The 19,523-nt window shown below is 40.7% G+C and overlaps 1 protein-coding gene across 2 annotated transcripts in view; it reads left to right on the plus strand.

Moving 5' to 3' along the window:
* Positions 1-290: 290 nt before the first annotated feature.
* STARD13 (StAR related lipid transfer domain containing 13) overlaps positions 291-19,523 on the plus strand; it is a 312,838-nt gene continuing 293,605 nt past the window's right edge. Inside the window, exon 1 of one of the 2 annotated variants that reach the window (XM_059684434.1) lies at positions 291-684. In XM_059684434.1, coding sequence (XP_059540417.1) covers positions 561-684 — 124 coding nt within the window. In that variant the 5' untranslated portion in view covers positions 291-560. The remainder of the gene's footprint in view (positions 685-19,523) is intronic. The other variant, XM_059684436.1, reaches the window with a different exon arrangement.

Here is a 19,523-nt window from a genome sequence, read left to right on the forward strand (position 1 = left end):
AAAAATTTGATGAGTTATTATAGCATAGCTATGACATGGTTTAACATTTTTGTATGGTTGTGATGGTGGAAGTTTCTAAGACCGAAAAATATAAACTATCAAGAAATAGGAGGAAGAAGGTACAGCCCCGATCGATCTCTGAATGATATTGAAAATGGAATGGGAACTCCGTAAGTGGGGTCCTTGGGACCAGGCTGTCAGGTTTAGGCAAGGGAGGGGGGAGGGGCACAGAGCTCTCTGGGAAGGAGTGGGGCGCTAGACCGTTGGGAGAGAGAGGGAGGGAAAGGAAGCGAGGGAAGCGGAGGAGCGCTGGCCGACAGCAGGGAAAGTGGGAAGGGAGTAGAGCGGTTGAAGGAGCGCAGAGTAGAACCTCAGGGCGCTCTGTGGCACAGCGTTCAGGGCCAGCACCAGCCGCCCAACCACCGTGTCGCGCCGGCGGCGGATCCTGAGACCTCAGTCCGAGTCCTGCGTCTGGACTCTCAAGTCGCCTGGAGTCTGAGCTGCGGCCACGAGGGAGTGGCGGTGGTGAGCCCGCTGGTAGTTATGAAGACGGATCTAAAATGACGAGCAAACGGAAACCTTTCCAAACGCAGCTAAGGCGGTCCATCAGTGAGCAGTTGAGGGACTCCACAGCCAGAGCCTGGGATCTACTGTGGAAAACCGTCCGGGAGAGAAGGCTGGCAGGTCGGTGCCCGAGACTCCGCACCCGTGGGGGCGGGAGGAGACGCAACCCGGTCGCCTGCTTTGGCCCACTGTCCAGCCGCCGCTTTACGCCCCCACCCTCTACCCTTACAGGGTTCAGAGCCTGGGTCGAGCAGGCCGTGCGCACACCCTCCCCGCGTCCCAGAGCATCAGCCCGCTGCCCCGCGCGCCCTATGGGTGTGGGCTTTGCCCGGCGCCGGCACTGATAGCCTGGCTGGGTGCTGCGCGAGGGCTGGGAGCCGGGGCAGAGGTGCCCAGGCGAGCTTTGCTGAAAGGGGCCACTTCATCTGGGCTGGCTGCTGGCTGCCTCAGCCCACTGAGTGACTGAGTAAGCAGCCCAAGCGGCCCTCCAGGAGGGCTGCCCCTCTCCCAATGTTGCCTTTTCCACATGGAATATGTCCAGTGCGTGTGTGGGAGGGAGAATGAAGAGAAGGCTAGGGAGCATATCCCAAACTCTGGGAGACCAGACATTTGTGCATAGGATTTGGGAGAGGACAGGTGGATCCTTGCTGGTGCAAGTAGCTGCCCACAACTATATCTCCTGCTGTGGATCAGGCTCTTCTCACTTTGAGGTTACAAAAGAGGGTTTTCCTTTTGGAATCCATTGCCTGTGAACCAGAGGAAGAGAAGAGATGATTGTTGAGAGTCAAGAGATCCTTAAAAACCCTTGCTTAAGTCAGAATGCCAGCCCCCTCCGGATCACCTCTCCTGGCCTGCACACTGTGGCCTTATTTCTGTTCATGTTTCATGGAACCATCTCCTTGTGGTGCCACAGATGTAGGGAGTGGTCTGAATCTTCTCAGAGCCCTAGCCGGGGGTTTTAAATCTGGTTAGTCACTACATCACACCTGCCCCATTAAGGGAAAGTGTACCTACTGCACAAAAGAGTTAGTAGGCAGTGTGAGTGGGATTTAGGACCACTTTCCCCAAGTACTAGCTTCTGGAAGATGTTTCAGGAATTGGGGTAAGTGTGCTTGGAAGGGCCCTGAGCTGACCATGAGTGGAGTCTCTAGACCTTGTTGCCTCTCATTGCTCCAACTATATCTCCTGAGTTGGTCAGTGACCACAGGGGTAGAAACGAGCTCTAAAGAAGAAGAAGGTATCAACCCTGGACAGAGTAAAGAGACGCCAGAGGTGAAAAGAGAGACATTACCTTCTCTGGGCTCCTCCCCTTTTCCCTCATTGTAGAAGTGTAGAAGTGGTTTGCTAGATGTGCTGACCTTACATCCATGCAGGCACTTCATCCCATCAGCATCACAGGCATCTGGCAGTTGATGCCTAGAGTCTCTATCTCCTTGAGTACTAGGTCCTTATCAACCTATTCATTCGGTCAAATTAGAAGTAGTGATTACAGATGATTCCAACACTCAATGTAATCATAAGAAGTTTATTCCACACTTTCTCTCCAACAGAGTGGCCTTATTTAGTAAGTGCATAAGAAATAAAAAAGATTTTCTCTCTGGACCCAGAAATAAGTTGTGGTAACTCAGTAGTTTTAACTGTTGATTGTTAAAGACCTATATGTGCATTGCAGACCTCAATTAATGCCAATTAATAGCTTTCCCTGTTATTGTGCTAAATTGTATAATCTGCATGATAGATGGTGTTAGAGAAATTTTTGTGGTCAAGTAAACTTTTGTTGCTTCATCACTTCAGTATGCTTACTGCAAGTGCCTCTTTCATAGCTTCTGTTATTTAAGTTTGCTAGATTTGTTAAATCAACGGATCTTCAGGAAACAAGAAGTCTTTCCAGGATGGTTGCCAAGGCTATGCTCGGTTTTTATAGAAGCTGAGGTCAAAGAGGACTGCAGCACTGTCTTTTTCAAAAGGAAATCTGGGAAGGAAGAGACTGTAATGTAAAGTCTTAAAACCACTGAGATTATCCAGGAAATCCATTTATTCACATGAATTTTAGTCATTGCAGTTTAAGTAAGGCAGTGAAGAGAAAAAGTTTTGATTCTGGGAAATGAACTATAGATACAGATTTTAAGATTATGAATATGTAGAAATTAAGGTTAAAAGTGGCTTCAGAATGATAAATATAACTTCTCCAAGAGTAGTGCAGTTATTTTTTTAAATTGGCAGTATGAGTTTTTAAAATGTTTGATCAGAATATTAATATCTGCTTACCCATAATCAGCTTACCACTCTGCTAACAACAGATGCCAGCAGGTTATTCAACTGGGACCAAACAATCCTCTGTGAAGCAGGCTTCCTTCTGCTTCTCTAAGCCAGCTGGGATGCTTGCCACAAAACCAAGCCAATTCCATGAAGGAGCTTTTAGATGCAAATTGATTTTTTGGAGTTTTCTTGCTAAGGTAGCTAAAATATGGAACTTTGGCCATGAGACATTGAAATACTTAAGGTATTAATGTTGGCATCAATTCTAGGTTTAAGTATTCTTCATTTGTAAAAGTGTTCTTTTTTATGGGTTAATTCACAATATCAGAATAACCAACTATAATACGAATGTACAGCCTCCTCCCCCACTGAGATCTCTGGCCCTCAAAGAGATGATATGAGGCTATTAACTTTTTAAAAAATTGTTTTCTATCAGATAAAAGTTTTGTACTGGGACTTTTTAATTTCCGTAAAATTGTCTTCTTATTATCCTTAGTCAATAGAACAGGGTTCAAAGTGCTTTATAACAAACTTGTGTTTGTTGTCTAGAGAGTTCTGAAGGTTATTTGATTCTCTCTTTTTGCTTTTTTACATCCCTAGGAAAGAAACCCTTATTCTAACTCACTCTCCCTTCTCTTCATGAAAGGCTATCTTGTCAAAAAAAACAGAGAGACAAAAAGTAGAACTGTTTAAACACAGTGTAGCCTGTGGATTTCTATGCTTTGTTGCCATGCATAGAAAGGAAGGGGGTTATACATAATTGCAAAAAGCATTTCTGAACATATGTCACAATAACACAAATAATGAAACCAATAGAAGGATAAGATCTGAATGATGCTTGAATTTGTTCATTTCATTACACACGTTTAAAAGGGAGCTATTATTTAACAAAGAACTAATACCGGGAGCTCTTGGGCTTTCCAATTCTGTAGTAGCTGCTAAATTTTCATCAGATTGTGGTAGTTTTTGCCAATGCACACTTATTAACTTCCCAAGAATCTATTCCTCATAAGGGTCAGCAAGAGCTTTTCTCACCTATCATCTCAATATTGATTATTATAATAATGGTTGCTTATTCCCTAGACGACAAACTTAGTGTTCAAAGCAAGATTCTAATTCAAGTTGTCAGAAGTCAAGGGCCATCTGTACTCATTTTCAGTTATGCCACACTGCCTCCTCCATAGGCTTTATGGGGACACCTGGACCTCAAATCCTTTCTGTGAGGTTCTCTGTCACCTGTGGTTAGTTTAAAAATGAAGAACAAAATTAACTGAGTTATCTGTTCTTTCTTTTCTCCTGGAGTGATAGAGACAAGCCTGACACCTAAAAGAACTTGTCCCTTCATCATCCTATTGGGCTGGGCAGTATATGGGCTTATAGAGACTGGGAACAGACAGCCATAATTCTAGCTTGTCATAGCCCCTGTATAGTATGTCCTGCCCCCTGCCATTGATACAAGAAGCCTAGGAGTGCAAGAATGAGATGCTGTCATAAAGCCTAAATGCAGATTTTTTCAAGGTGGGTGAGAGACAGGTTCTCTTGGCTCCCCTAGATCCCTAATCAGTCATCCTTGGTGACAATTCTTAGCTTTTATAACATCATTAAAATTCTCTAGGCATAAACATACCCTTTAGCGTTTGGTGTTTTGGAAGAAGTCTGAACTATTTTTCAAAAGTTACGGTCTGAGAAAATAAAACTGAGTTTCCTAAAGCTTTCTGCTTTATTTTAAATCCCTACTTCATTTTAATGAAAATTTAATCCATATATTTGATTCTTCTAAACTCATATAAAAATATTTAGGTAGCTTATGAACTAATTGATGTCCAAGCCTTCTGATGTATTTTATAGTCTTATTTTAAATAATTTATCTTAGACACAAGAATTATATTGCTGCCAAGAATAAACTATCTCAGTTATTTTCATCTTTTTTCATCTCATGGCACGCATGAACCAATTACTAAAATTCTGAGGCACACCAAAAATATATTATAAAAAACATATTATAGTTTTTGCTGCCTTGACAAAAAATAGGTATAATTTTGATTCATTCACACCAGACAGATATTATTGTGTTGGCTGTTATCATTCTTTAATTTGACAATCTAAGGGAAAAGAGGCACCAGTGCCCCTGAGTAAATAGTCAGGTATTATATGTTTTAAAAACTCTTGCAGCACACCAGTTGAAAATCGCTTGAACTAACTTAAAATACTGAAAAAATTGAGTTTTGCAAGAAACATGAATTCCACCAAATTTCAGTGAGTTCTTGTCATGTTAAAACAGGTTCATTCAGTCTCAAAGTCAACAGTAGCATCCTTTTATGTGATGTAAGTATGAGATTGGGACTTTAATGCACAGTAGGATCAAGAATAGAAGACAGATCATAAAAATTCCCTTATTAAACTCCAATTGTGGCCCTAGCTGGTTTGGTTCAGTGGATAGAGGACTGAAGGGTCCCAGGTTCGATTCCGGTCAAGGGCACATGCCCAGGTTGCAGGATAGGGGCATACAGGAGGCAGCCGATCAATGATTCTCTCTCAACATTGATGTTTCTATCTCTCTCTTCCTCTCCCTTCATCTTTTAAATCAATAAAAATATTTTTAAAAATCTAATTGTATTCCATGATATCAAAAAGTATAGAATGATAACAGCTGATCCTTTTCATGTATTTTATAGTACCACCTTCTTTTTTTATTATCATTTTACTGTAAAGAACAGGCCATCCTACTTGGTCAAGGTTTCTTTTTTTTTTTTTCAGCATTTCTTGAAATAGGAGTATACATATAAATGTGATCTATATTAACAATAACAAAAAAAATCAAGTCAAGTAAATATACAGTTAAAATCAGAGAAGGAGAACACATCACATATCAGGGTTGTCAACCTTAACTGCATGTAGAAACGTATGAAGCCTTTTACAAATATGAATGCCCTGGCTGCTTCCCAGAGATTTGGATTCTGTTCAGATGGGGCCTGAAGATCAGCATTTTTAAAGTTCCAGAGATGTTTCAATGGAAAGTCCAGTTTGAGAACCAATCCTATATAATAAAAACCTAATATGCTAAGTGTCTGGTCAGCTTTTCAACCAATCAAAGTGTAATATGCTAATGATATGCTAATGCCACTCAACTGCTTGCTATGACATGCACTGTCCACCAGGGGGCAGATTCTCTGACTGGTAGGTTAGCTTGCTGCTGGGGTCCGGCTGATCAGGCCTTAGTGAGATGGGCTGGACACTCCCTGGAGCCCTCCCATGGTCCCTCCCCAGCTGGCCAATCTCCCATGTCCCTCCCCAGCCCCAGTCATGCACTAGTGGGGTCCCTTGGCCTGGCCTGCACCCTCTCGCAATCTAGGACCCCTTGGGGGATGTTGGAGAGCCAGTTTTGGCCAAATCCCACAGGCTAGGCCGAGGGACCCTACTGGTACACGAATTCATGCACCAGGTCTCTAGTGATTTACATAATAATCATATGATAACCCTCAGAAGTGTGTACCTAGTACAAGGTCATATTCTAAACACCTATGAAAAGTTTTTGCTTAAGTGTCATTGGAATGAGCTTGATATTTCACAGGGACAGAAATAAAAAGGCCAGTGTATCCAGAGAATAATGAAAAAAGGTGGTATGAATTGCTGGTAGGAGCTGTCACAACTATGGGTTGGGTCAGATTATAAAATCAGATTGGACTTTATTGCCAAAGCAAAAAGTTTGGGTTTGGTTCTATGTGTAATATGAAGCAAAGAATTTTAAGCCAAGGAGTGACAAGACCCAAATAAATTACCACTGTAGTGGTCCAGGTGAGATAGAAACAGTGACATGGACTAGGGTGACAGTGATGGAAATGGAGAGAAAGGGACAGATTTGGAACATGTCTTGGAAGTGGAGACAACAATGCTGACAGATTGGTTGCTGGAGGTGAGGGATCAAGGGCTCCTAGGTTTGTAGTGCCATAGGCTGAAATGCAGACAACTGGAATATTTGCATGTTGTAATTACTAGCAGAACTGTTTTTTGGGGTGAGGTGTTTTCCTTTGGCCAAATTAGGGCACAGATGCCTATTGAACATCCAAAAGTAAAAGTAAATGAGTTGTATTTCCAAGTATAGGTTTAGGAGGAAAGAGATATTTGGAGGTGATTGGACTGGATTGGGTGCTTAGGAAAAGACTATCTATCTATATTATAAAAGGCCAGTAGCCGTAATGCCATAACAACCAAATGACCAGTCACCAGGAGGTGCATGGAGCACCTTTTGGGCCCTTTCCCCAGACCCCCTGGGGTGCTGGCAGCGTCAGCAGATCACTGCGGGGCGCCAGCAGCATGTGTGGAGCATGCGAGGAGTCGCAGGGGTGGCAGACATGGCCCTGATGGCAGGCCAGGCCTAGGGGACCTTACACACACACGATGTAATTGTGCACTGGGCCCCTAGTCTACACTAATAAAAGACAAAGATGCTAATTGACTGTACCTTCTCTACACTCATCAGCCAATCAAAAGAGTACGCAAATTAACCCCACAAAGATGGCCGTTAAATTTGCATACTGCAGACATATCTCACTGTGTCTCCCCACCCCGGCGGGCAGCAGCACGATCCCCAGCCGCCACCCGCCCCAGCGCGGGATCCAGGCCTGCCATGTGCAACCGGGTGAGACGGGGCAGGCACCGCGGGATCAGGCATGCCATCTGCCACCAGGGGAGCGGGCCTAAGCCAGAAGGTGGTTATCTCCAGAGGGATCCCAGACTGTGAGAGGGCACAGGTTGGGCTGAAGGAGCCTCCCTCCAAACCCCCGCCACCAGTGCACAAATTTTTGTGCACCAGGCTTCTACTATATTTATAAAAGCCTAAGCGATCATTATGGTGGAACAACTGGTCACTATGATGCACACTGACCACCAGGGGGCAGACACTCAACGCAGGAACTGCCCCCTGGTGGTCAGTGCACTCCTACAGGGGGAGCACTGCTCAGCCAGAAACCAGGCTCACGGTGGGTGAGCACAGCTGTGGCGGCAGGAGCCTCTCTCGACTCCACAGCAGCACAACCGAGCGGCAGCAGCAGGCACAGCGGGCCAGGATGAATGCAAGCGGCACGGCACCTGGCCCCAATTTGGGCTCCTCCCTGGCTACCAAGACATCCCCCAGGGGTCCCAGACTGCAAGGACTGTAAGGAGAAAGAATTAATATCTGGGTGATTAGAGGGAAACTACAAAAAAAGAAAAGGCAGAGAACATCTTAAAAGTAGTCAAAAGAAAACTGGCAGTTGGACATCCCTCGAGGGGTCCCAGACTGCAAGAGGGCACAAGCCGGGCTGAGGGACACCCCCCTCGACCCCCGCACCAGTGTAGGAATTTCATGCACCAGGCCTCTAGTATATAGATAAAAGGGATACCCCAAGGACCAACTCCTAGAACATCCTTTATTTATAGCACAATAGTAAGGTGTGAATTACTAGTATATATACAGGGTGGAGCAAAAGTGGGTTTACACTTGTGAGTACGGGAAACACAGATCTCATTCTTGCATTAGCATGTATTAATTATTGTATTATTTTTCATACAAACAACTGTAAACCTACTTCTGTACAACCCTGTACTATACACATGGTAAGTTTCTGGGGAATTAGAAAAATACCAATAATGTTACTAAATTCTTGAGAGATATCTGTAATACTATCCTATATAATAAAAGAGAAAAATGGTAATTGGCGTACGACGATACCCTTTTCATTGGCTAATCAGGGCTATATGCAAATTAACTGCCAACTAAGATTGGCAGTTAACTGCCAACTAAGATTGGCAGTTAACTGCCAACAAGATGGCGGTTAATTTGCATATGTAGGCACAATGCAGGGAGGCGAAAGGGAAAGCAGGAAGAAGCCCCCTGCCACTGACAGTGATCGGAAACCCAGGGGGGAGCTAAGAGCTGGGGGGCAGGGCAAAGGCGGCCCCAGGGCCGCCTTTGCCCTGCCCCCCCAGCCATGATCGGAGAATCAGGTGCCTTTTCCTCCCTGGCCAGTGATAGCAGGAAGTAGGGGTGGAGCCAGCAATGGGAGCTGGGCACGGTCGAAGCTGGCAGTCCCGGGAGCTAGGGGTCCCTTGCCTGGGCCTAAAGCGAAGCCCACGATCATGGGCTGCTGCAGCTGCGGGTCCCTGCTGCCCGCAAGGGGCCGATCCTGCGATTGGAGGGTGAAGGGGGTCAACGCCTGAGGGCTCCCAGTATGTGAGAGGGGGCAGGCTGGGCTGAGGGACACTCCCCCCCACACACACCCAGTGCACGAATTTCGTGCACCGGGCCCCTAGTCAAATATAAAAAGTATATTTTAAAAAATCAGCATTCTTATGACAGAACAATAGTAGTGCTCTATTGAATAATCTTTTGTGACAGATTTATTATTTATTTGGTAGCTTATAACAGGGTTGAATGAAGGGAAATTTCTCAGTGAAAAATAGATAACAACATTTTAAATTTTCATGTTGGCAAGGAACATAACTTAAATTTTGCCTAAGCTCTCTGCAATATACTGGCTAACCCATGGAATTAACACAATATTCTCCTGGAACTAGAGTAAAGAAAGGATGATGTTCATTGATTGCTGGTGGTAGGTTACTCTGAATAAGAAACACAAACCTTGTTAACTAGGATTCCCTAAGAAGTCTATTTGATACAATTTTTGCCAGTCACAAATTTTATCATTTAGACATGGAGTCTATGAAATTAATATACACACCTCCTTTGTGCTTTTTATATCTTATATTGAACAAAACAACTTATAAAGAAAAAAATTGCTTAGAGACCTTGTATTTTTCTGGGGGCTCATCTAACTGTGTATTATTTATATTCTGCCCTTTTGCAAGTTTAGTGATATTGCAAAATGAAAACAAAAATATTTTGAAAGCACTATTCCTGAGCTTTTTATTTTTCTGATCCTTAAATGTTCAGTTCTAAAATAGTCAAGCGATAAACATTGTTTTTATGTTTGTAGTTAGTCAATAAGTATTTATTGACCTATGAAACATAATCCTTATCAAAACATGTTGGGACTATAGTGCAGGATATTAATTTAGTATTGCGGTTTTATCTTGACAAAGGACAGAAATTTTGTTTTGTTATGCTGCTTAAATCACTTAACTTGTCTATGTAACTAGAAATAGAGCACACTTCCAGAAATTGCAAAGGACACTATAGAATGTGCCATGACTACATAATATTGTATTTGAAAATCTGCTGTGTCAAGCCATCTCACATTCTCAGGCAGAATATTTCTTTGGTGCCATTTTTATCTCAAACAAAAATTTCAGAATCCTATGGTTTATTTATTTGGTGTAATAGATAATGTTTCATCTATTTGCCATTATGGTATAATGTGTTTGTTGAATACTTCTTTCTCCTTTTGATACAGGAAATTAAATGAATAATAGAGATAATGGTTCTGCAACATCTTGAAAATTAATATGTTTACTAGAAATGACATTAAATTGGATTGTTTTATCATATGCTGCTTATCCTCTCTCCAACTGGATAAAATGGAAACATTTCCAGGTTCTAAGTTTAGAAAGTGCTTTCTAAATTTGATATTTATCATTAGAATGATATCCTAAAAATAAAAATATTTGATTAAATATCTGAGAAGTGTAACAGTGTAAATTACACTAAAGTACTGCTGCATGAAAATGCAAGGATTGTCACAGTGAAGTCACAGAGATGGCAGGATAGTGCTTCCCTCTTGCCTGACATTGAGTTGTATTGAACACAGAACGCTCCAAAACCAATGAAGGATTGCACTTTCCTAGCCACAAATTCTCGCCACAGTTTTGTAAATAAATTACATATTTATTTTAGTTACCAAAAAAGACTTCATAAGCAATAGACATAAAAGAGGAGCAATTGTTAGAGTGAAAAATAAACCAAACAAAAGCTTTTACATATTTCAACCATTGTCATATTTTATTCTTCCCAGAAAGAGAGATATTTTGTGCTAAGTGTTTGATTTCTAGCTCTTAAATCTCAATCAAAGCAATAATGATAAAAGAAAAAATGCACTCATAATCCTTTAGAGTAGCACTATAATGGTGGAAGAGGGATTAAAGCTATTTGAGATAGTATCATATGTATATGATTATAACTGTATAATTAATATCTGTGAAATTATCATCAATTCAGTCATAATATTGATATAAATATTTGCCACAGCTATGGCTACTTTGTTAGGACCATAGACTGCCCTGTGTAGTAAATGCATATTGCTTTACTTTTGGTCATGCAACCATGTAGAGGAGGGTGGGGTTAGTGGTGTTTGGCATGATGGAAGATTACAGACATAGCATCATGATCTACTGGTTAAGAGAGTCTACTGGACCCAAAACTACATGGGTTTGAATCCTGTCTCCACCACTTAAGCAGTGGGTCCTTGGGCAATATAATTAATCTCAATGTTTCTTTTTCCTCATCTTTAAAAAGGAGGATAAGCATAGTAACTTACAGGGTTGTTATGAGGATTAAATGAGTTAATATTTTTAAAGCATTTGGCATCGTGTCTGGCCCATAATAAACACTGGATAAGAGTTTATTTAAACACACACACACACACACACACACACACACACACACACACACACACACAGTGGAGAATAAAGCAGAGAAGACATATTTCCTGGTAAAACAATGCTTTTAGCTCCAGCCTTAAATCACCCACCTTCTTCAAACCTGGATTCATCTGCCTTGTTCTCATATCTCATGAACCCATTTTAGAGCCCATGTTCAGGGATTTCCAAGTACTCAGACAGTACCTCACTCTCTTTGCTCTGACTGGAATAAAAAAATCAAATACTTCATATGTTGTTAGCATGGTTGGCAGCATCTTGTGTAAATACATTGGCATTATAGCATGAATCATTCATTATACTAACATTTCATCTTTCTGAAAGATCATCAGTTATGATTTGTTCATCAAAATCACCATAACTTTAGAGCTGTGCAACCAAAAATCTATTTCCATGTCCTTGGCCTAAATGGGATTTGATGTAGACCTAATTAAAATGAGAGAATTTGGACTCATCTCTAGGCTCCATTTAGCTTAAAGATCAATCCTATATAATAAAAGCCTAATATGGTAAGTGTCTCATTTTCCAGTTGTCCGTTCAACCAATCAAAGCATAATATGCTAATGATATGCTAAGGCTGCTCAACTGCTTGCTATGACGTGTACTGATCACCAGGGGGCAGACACTCTGACCAGTTGGTTAGCTTGTTCCTGGGGTCCTGCCAATCAGAAGTGAGCGAGATGGGCCAGACATGTCCTGGAGCCCTCGTGCGGTCCCTCCCCAGCCCTGATTGTGCACCAATGGGGTCCCTTGGCCTGGCCAGCACCCTCTCACAATCAGGGGATGTCAGAGAGCCAGTTTTGGCCAGGTCCCACAGGCCAGGCCGAGGGACCCCATTGGTGCACGAATTCGTGCACTGGGCCTCTAGTGCATCTATAAAACCAGACCATGCATCCAAAGGAAACAAAATGTCCTAAGTCTTTTATTAGTTGCATCCTTTCTATGCATTTTATAGGACATTCTGACAGAGATAGGTCAGAACCCCATAAATATATCTACCAGCATCATTCCCCAAGCAGCTTTGGTTACCTAGCCTTCATCAACAGCAGCAACTTATAACTTGTACTTTCTTTTATTTACTAATAGAATTACATCTGCAGAATTGGAGAAGGAAGAAGGAAGGGGGACAAGCTAGGAGTCCAGGACCTGCAAAAACCTATAGCATCTCAACAGTCTTTGGGCTATACCACACTCAGACAGGGCTCAGAAGGGTCCTGCACTTGGTTTAATGCTCTCTTGTTACCATCTTGATATCTATATATATAAAAGCCTAAGTGACTGTTATGACTGGTCAACTGGTGGCTATGATGCACACTGACCACCAGGGGGCAGATGCTGAATTCAGGAGCTTCCCCCTGGTGGTCAGTGCACTCCCATGGCCAACCTCCTGTGGCCGGACAACTTCCCGTGGCCTCTACCCCCGGCCAGCCAGCCCTAATCAGGGTGGCTGGCCAACCTCCCATGGTCCCTCCCCATGGCTGGCCAACCTCCTGGCCCCGCTTGGCCCCATTGGGATGGGAAAGACTGATTCCGATCACAGGCCAGGCTGAGACAAAAATTCATGCACTGGGCTTCTAGTTATTAATAAGTATTAAATGAAGGGATCATATTTTTATTTTGTTCTAGGCCTGGAAAATGATATAGCTGGGCCTTCATCCAGCCTCTTGTAGAATCATGCCTTGATTTGTAAATTCACTTTCATTGGTTAATTAAGTAAAACTAATGTGGAAAGTCACAGGATATTAGATCTGGAAGGGAGCTTGATCATCTAAAATGTACAATTCACGTTCTCTGTGCCCATTGCTCTTGGGGAAGGTGATCCCCTAAGAGAGAAAGTGTGTTTGTTTTATTGTATTGTTTATTGATTCTTAAAGCATCTTTATGAAATAAGGCAATAACACTACTACTGCTGTTTACAGAGCTATAATGACTATATTTTTGTTATTAGATATATTGAAGCAAATATTTTTTTTGTTTCTTTTTTCAAGTTTTGCAGTGCTTACATATAATAGGAGATTGGGACAAATTACAACTTTTGGTAGGCTTGATTTTCAGATTCAAGGCTTGTTTGAGAACTTAATTAAGCTGTTTCTTAATTAAAAATTTATTTGCAATAGCCATAATAGATTAATTTTATTAAACAACTGCTATTAAAATCATTAAGGATATTTCCTGTGTAGGTTTTACATAGGGGTACTTACTCAGAAAAGGAAATTAGGAGCAGTAGTAATAAAGCCTATTATTTAACACCAGGGATTTCCAGTACATATCTGCCAACATTTTATTTTGTCATTATATCCATCTCTTTTGGCGAAGAACACAAAAGCTGACCAGAGGTTAGTCGCAGAAATTGCATAAGTTAAATATCCCTTTGCTAATGGAAGTTGTGCATAGATATCCTCATTTAGTAATGTAAAAAAGACATTTTCCTTTGTTTGTTTGAAAGTTAAGTTCATTATTTAATGCAAAGTTTTTTCTGGGTAATTAAATAAAAAGAGCATATGAATTGTTCTTTGTTTTTAAGCTACTTCAAACAAGAATGTATTTGTAGTTCTGACTAGTAACCCAAACAAGTAGGCAGATTTTGTCCCTCGTCAGCAGATTCTAGGCCATGTTGTAAGAAAGTAGACCTGCCTGACAGCAATGCCCTGGCACCCAGGTGGACACTGATGGTAGTCCACATAGAAAAAGAAACAAGAGACAGTGGCTTGGTAAGCCCATTCTGTGTGTTTAGCTCTGAACACAAAAGAAGTATGAGATATGTAAACAGCTTTAATCAAAGAGCCCTATCAATTTCTACTTTATAGATAGTAAATTTGTAAGAGTGAATTAAACCTTAATGGTACAGTCATCAGAATTCAGAAATTCAAATTCTAGGTATCACACTGGATATGGTCTCCTGTATCAATAGTCAAATATAGTGATTTCCTCCTGTATCTATATTTGTGCTTAGGTCATAATCTCCTGCAGGGAAAGGATAATGTCTTATTCACTGTGGAAAGTCCAGTTGCCCTAGCATAAAAGTTGAGATACAGAAAGTGCACAATGAATGCTTGTTGAGTGAATTAATTAATAATTATTATAATATTAACATCTATCCTGCATTAGTCTCTATTGTATGCTAGACATTGTACTAAGGAATTAATGCATTTTCTCATTTGATGGCCAAACGTCAGGACAAGCACTATTAGGGTCACTGTTAGCACACACAGCAGCTTGCTTTTGTTTAGAAAAAAGGCTTCCTCTCTAGGCTCAAGAACAAGGAAACAATTAGAAAACAGTTCTCCCCCCTAAGAAAATACAGCCCCAGGGGTGTGTGGTTGGGTAAGTGGACCTTGAGCTGAATTTCAACCTCCATGCCCCTCTTTGGCTTCTTACTATGCTGGCCACAGCCTACATAATTGTACATAGTGATTCTGGGTACTAATACCATCCCCACTTAATGTATGAGGAAACCAAGGCTTAGGTTAAGTAACTTGTTCAAAGCACACAACTACTACTTGTAGCTGTGTAAATTTGTGAGAGCGGCATAATTAGCATTTCTTGCAAGATCTGTGAGATCCTTATGATTCTGGGATCCACACCGTAATCCCAGTCTAGCACTTAGAAATGGGTAACTGTTCATGGTGTCATAGCGACAATGAGGAACCATTTTCAGACCCCTGTGCCAGTGTTGCCTCAAAGTTACATGGGGTGTAATAGATGGGAGCTGACCAGTATTTTGGCATTCCAGGGTCCCCATGATAATAATAATGTTGATTGATGATGATACCGAATATTTGTATGACACTTTACAGTTAAGTATTTTTCCATTAAGGGAAATAACAATGGCTTATAGGTTCTCACAGAAGTCCTTTGAGATAAGCAGAGAAGGTGCTATGGCCTCTACTACATAAATGAGACAAAGGAGGATAAGGAAAATGATGTGACAAGACCAGTGAGGGATGAGATGGATCTGAATCCAGGTTCCTACTCTAGTGTTCGCACTTCTGCTCACTTTCCTACTGCCCAGTGTGAACTCTGCTTTGTAAGATTAGTCAATTGCAGTTAAGTAAACCCATATCTCTCAAACCTGAGTGATCATCAGAACCACCAAAACAACTTTCTAAAATACAGGCTCCTAGACTCCTGACCAGATTCATTGAGTCAAAATCATGACTGTGTCTCTGTGTGTGGAGCAGTGGAGGGTCTGCTAAAGTGTATATTTTTAGCAAGTCTCCCATTTGATTTTTAATGTTTGTTAATAGCAAGGGTGGAGAACCTCCCCCAAATCATTTGTTCTGGCCCTGCCAAGACATTAGAGGTGAGTTAATTAAATGTTTAACCAAATATAGCAGGCTAATTTTTAAGTTGATAATTTTGTATTGCCTGAGAATGATGTTATAAATAGCCAAATGGCTCTTGGCAGAAAAAGGGTTCCCCACCCATGGTTTACAGCCTGCCTGGCACTGTCTTCTCACCAGTGACTAGAAATGGCACTAAAATCTCATGGCAATTTCAGGCTCATGCCTCGTGCCGTGCAATGTCCTCTAGTGCTAATACTTTTATTTCCCTCTGCCCACCAAGATTCTACTTATTTTCAAGGACTGGTTCAAATTCTTAAAGATAACCATTCTCCCCTCAAGAGGGGATATGTGAGTATCCCTTAGGCTATGGAGTGGTGGGATGACCTTGAGGGTCTGTTGTGCGTCAGACTTTTCCACATGTCACCTGTGAGCTCTCACAGCAGGATGCATAATATGATTATTATTCCAATTTTAAAGATGGGGTAAGTAAAGAAATTTGGTGAGACCAGCACAGCCAGTAAAGTGTACAATCTCATCTGGCTTCAGGTTCCTACCTTTTCATTCATTCTGCTGAGTGTTTCATGTTTCAGTCTGGTTCTTGTCTCACCAGCAAGATTTCTTTTGTACTATAATAGATAAATTTTTCTTATATAAAAATTTTTCTTATATCACCAAAGAAGTGCTAACAGTAGAGTAGGAGCCTGGATTTAGATCCATCTCAGCCCTCACTGGTCTTGTCACATTTTACGCTTAAAAATGTCAAATTTCATACCAATTAAAAAAATTTCACCTTGGCCAGTTAGCTCAGTTGATGAGAGCATCATACTGATGTGTCAAAATTGCAGGTTCCAACCCAGTCAGGGCATGAACAAGAATCCAAGAATCAACCAATGAATACATCAATATGTGAAACAACAAACTGAGATCTCTCTCTCTCTCTCTCTCTCTCTCTCTCTCTCTCTTTCTCTCACTCTGAAAAATAAATCAATACAAATTAATCAATTAATTAATAATAAAAATAAATAAATAGGTCTATGATTATTTAAAAAGTCCTTTTACCTCCTACAGTAAAGTCCAAATGGTAAAATAAACTAGCTTTGTTCTTGATCAACTTTTTAAAATCATTTTTTTTCAATTACAGTTGACATACATTATATTAGTTTCAGGTGTACACCTCAGTGATTAGACAATACATAATTTACTAAATGATCATCCTGAAAAATCTTGCACCCATCTGACATCATACATAGTTATTACAATATTATTGACTATATTCCCTATGCTATAGTTTATATCCCCATGACTATTTTGTAACAACCAATTTGTACTTCTTAATCACTTCACCTTTTTCACCCTTACCCCCAAACCCCATTCCAGCTGGAAAGCATCAAAATGTTCTCTATATCTATGAGTCTGTTTCTGTTCTGCTTATTTGTTTATTTTTATTTTTAGATTGAATTGTTGATAGATATGTATTTATTACCATTTTATTGTTCCTATACTTGATCCTTTTTTCTTCTTCTTAAAGAAGACTCTTCAAGATTTCATAAAATACTTGTCTGGTGTTGATGAACTCCTTTAGCTTTTTCTTGTCTTGGAAGCTCTTTATCTGTCCTTCAATTCTAAATGATAGGTTTTCTGGGTACAGTATTCTTGGTTGTAGCTCCTTGCTTTTCATCACTTTGATTTCTTGTTAATCCCTTCTGGCCTGCAAAGTTTCTCTTAAGAAATCAGCTGAAAATAATATGTGAGCTCCCTTGTAGGTAACTAACTGGTTTTTGTTTTTTTCTTTGATGCTTTTAAGGTTTTCTCTTTGTCTTTAACCTTTTGCATTTCAATTATGATGTGTCTTGGTGTAGGCCTCTTTGGGTTCTTTGTGTTTGGGACTCTGCACTTCCTTGACTTGTGTGTCTATTTCTTTCACCAAGTTAGGGGAGTTTTCTGTATTATTTTTTCAAAAATGTTTTCAAATCCTTGCTCTCTCTCTTCTCCTTCTGCAACCCCCACGATGCAAATGTTCTTTTTTTTTTATTGTCTAGAGTTTTACATATGTCTCCTTTTTCCCCAATTGACCCCCCCCCACCCAGCTATTCCCACCCCCGGCAAGCCCCTCCACCCCAGTGTCTGTGTCCATTGGTTATGCTAATATGCATGCATACAAGTCCTTTGGTTGCTCTCTATCCTCCCCCTCCCCTGCCATTTGTCTCTGGATGTATTCTTGTTCATCAAATTATATAGATCATTATATCCCACATATGAGTGAGATCATGTGATATTTACCTTTCTCTGACTGGCTTATTTTGCTTAGCTTAATGCTCTCCAGTTCCATCCATGCTGTTGCAAATGGTAACAGTTCCTTCTTTTTTATAGTGGCATAGTATTCCATTGTGTAAACGTAACACAGTTTTTTAATCCACTCATTTGCTGATGGGCACTTAGGCTGTTTTCCAAATCTTAACTATTGTAAATTGTGCTGCTATGAACACAGGGGTGCATATACCAGATGTACTGGTTAATAATGTGGATTTTTTTAATAGATGGATTTACACATATATTGATATATATGCGATTTGATATGTATGCTATTTTGTTGTATTGACAATAAGCTTCAAAACTTCATATGTCAAATTTTCTGAAGGTGTTAACATCATAGATATTTTTACGCTTAAAAATGTCAAATTGCATACCAAAAAAAGAGCATTTGGGGGAAGTTTTAATTCATTACTTTATTTTGAAGAAAAGTGCTGCTGAAAGTTATCATATACTTCAGGAAGCTTATGGTGAACATGCTCCATCTCAAGATACTTGTGAACACTGGTTTAAACGCTTTAAAAGTGATGATTTCAATGTGAAAGACAAAGAGCGTCTAGGTCAGTGATGGCGAACCTATGACACGCAAACTCATTTTTTTGGTTGATTTTTCTTTGTTAAATGGCATTTAAATATATAAAATAAATATCAAAAATATAAATCTTTGTTTTACTATGGTTGCAAATATCAAAAAATTTCTAGATGTGACACGGCACCAGAGTTAAGTTAGGGTTTTTCAAAATGCTCACACGCCGAGCTCAAAAGGTTCGCCATCACTGGAGGTCAACCGAAAAAGTGTGAAGACCAACAATCACAAGCATTAGATGAAGATGCATGTCAAACTCAAAAACAACTTACAGAAAGATTAAACATTGCTCAGCAAACAATTTCCGATCATTACAAGCAATCGGAAAGATTTTAAAGGAAGGAAAATGGGTGCTACAGCAACTAAACAAAAGACAAATGGAAAATCAAAAAGTCATCAGTAAAATGTTGCTTCAATGGCACAAAAGAAAGTCTTTTTTTTGCATCGAATTGTGACTGGCGATGAAAAGTGGATTTATTTTGAGAATCCCAAATGCACAAAATCATGAGTTGATCCAGGTCAACCATCAACATCGACAGCAAGGCCAACTCACTTTGGAAAGAAGACAATGCTCTGCATTTGGTGGGATCAGGAAGGTGTGGTGTATTATGGGCTTCTAAAACCAGGTGAAACTGTTAATACTGATCGCTACTGACAACAAATAATCAATTTGAACCATGCTTTGGTAGTAAAACGACCAGAATGGGCCAGAAGACACAGCAAGGTAATTTGCTTCATGATAATACACCATCACACACTTCAAAACCAGTAAAAGACACATTAAAAGATCTTGCCTGGGAAGTGTTAACCCACCCACTGTATTCACTAGATGATGCTCCTTCAGATTACCACTTGTTCCGATTGATGGCACATGCACTTTCTGAGCAGCACTTCAAAACGTACAAAGAAGTGGAAAATTGGGTCTC

The sequence above is a fragment of the Myotis daubentonii genome, chromosome 2 (genome assembly GCF_963259705.1).
Source record: "Myotis daubentonii chromosome 2, mMyoDau2.1, whole genome shotgun sequence".
Classification (NCBI taxonomy): Eukaryota; Metazoa; Chordata; class Mammalia; order Chiroptera; family Vespertilionidae; genus Myotis; species Myotis daubentonii.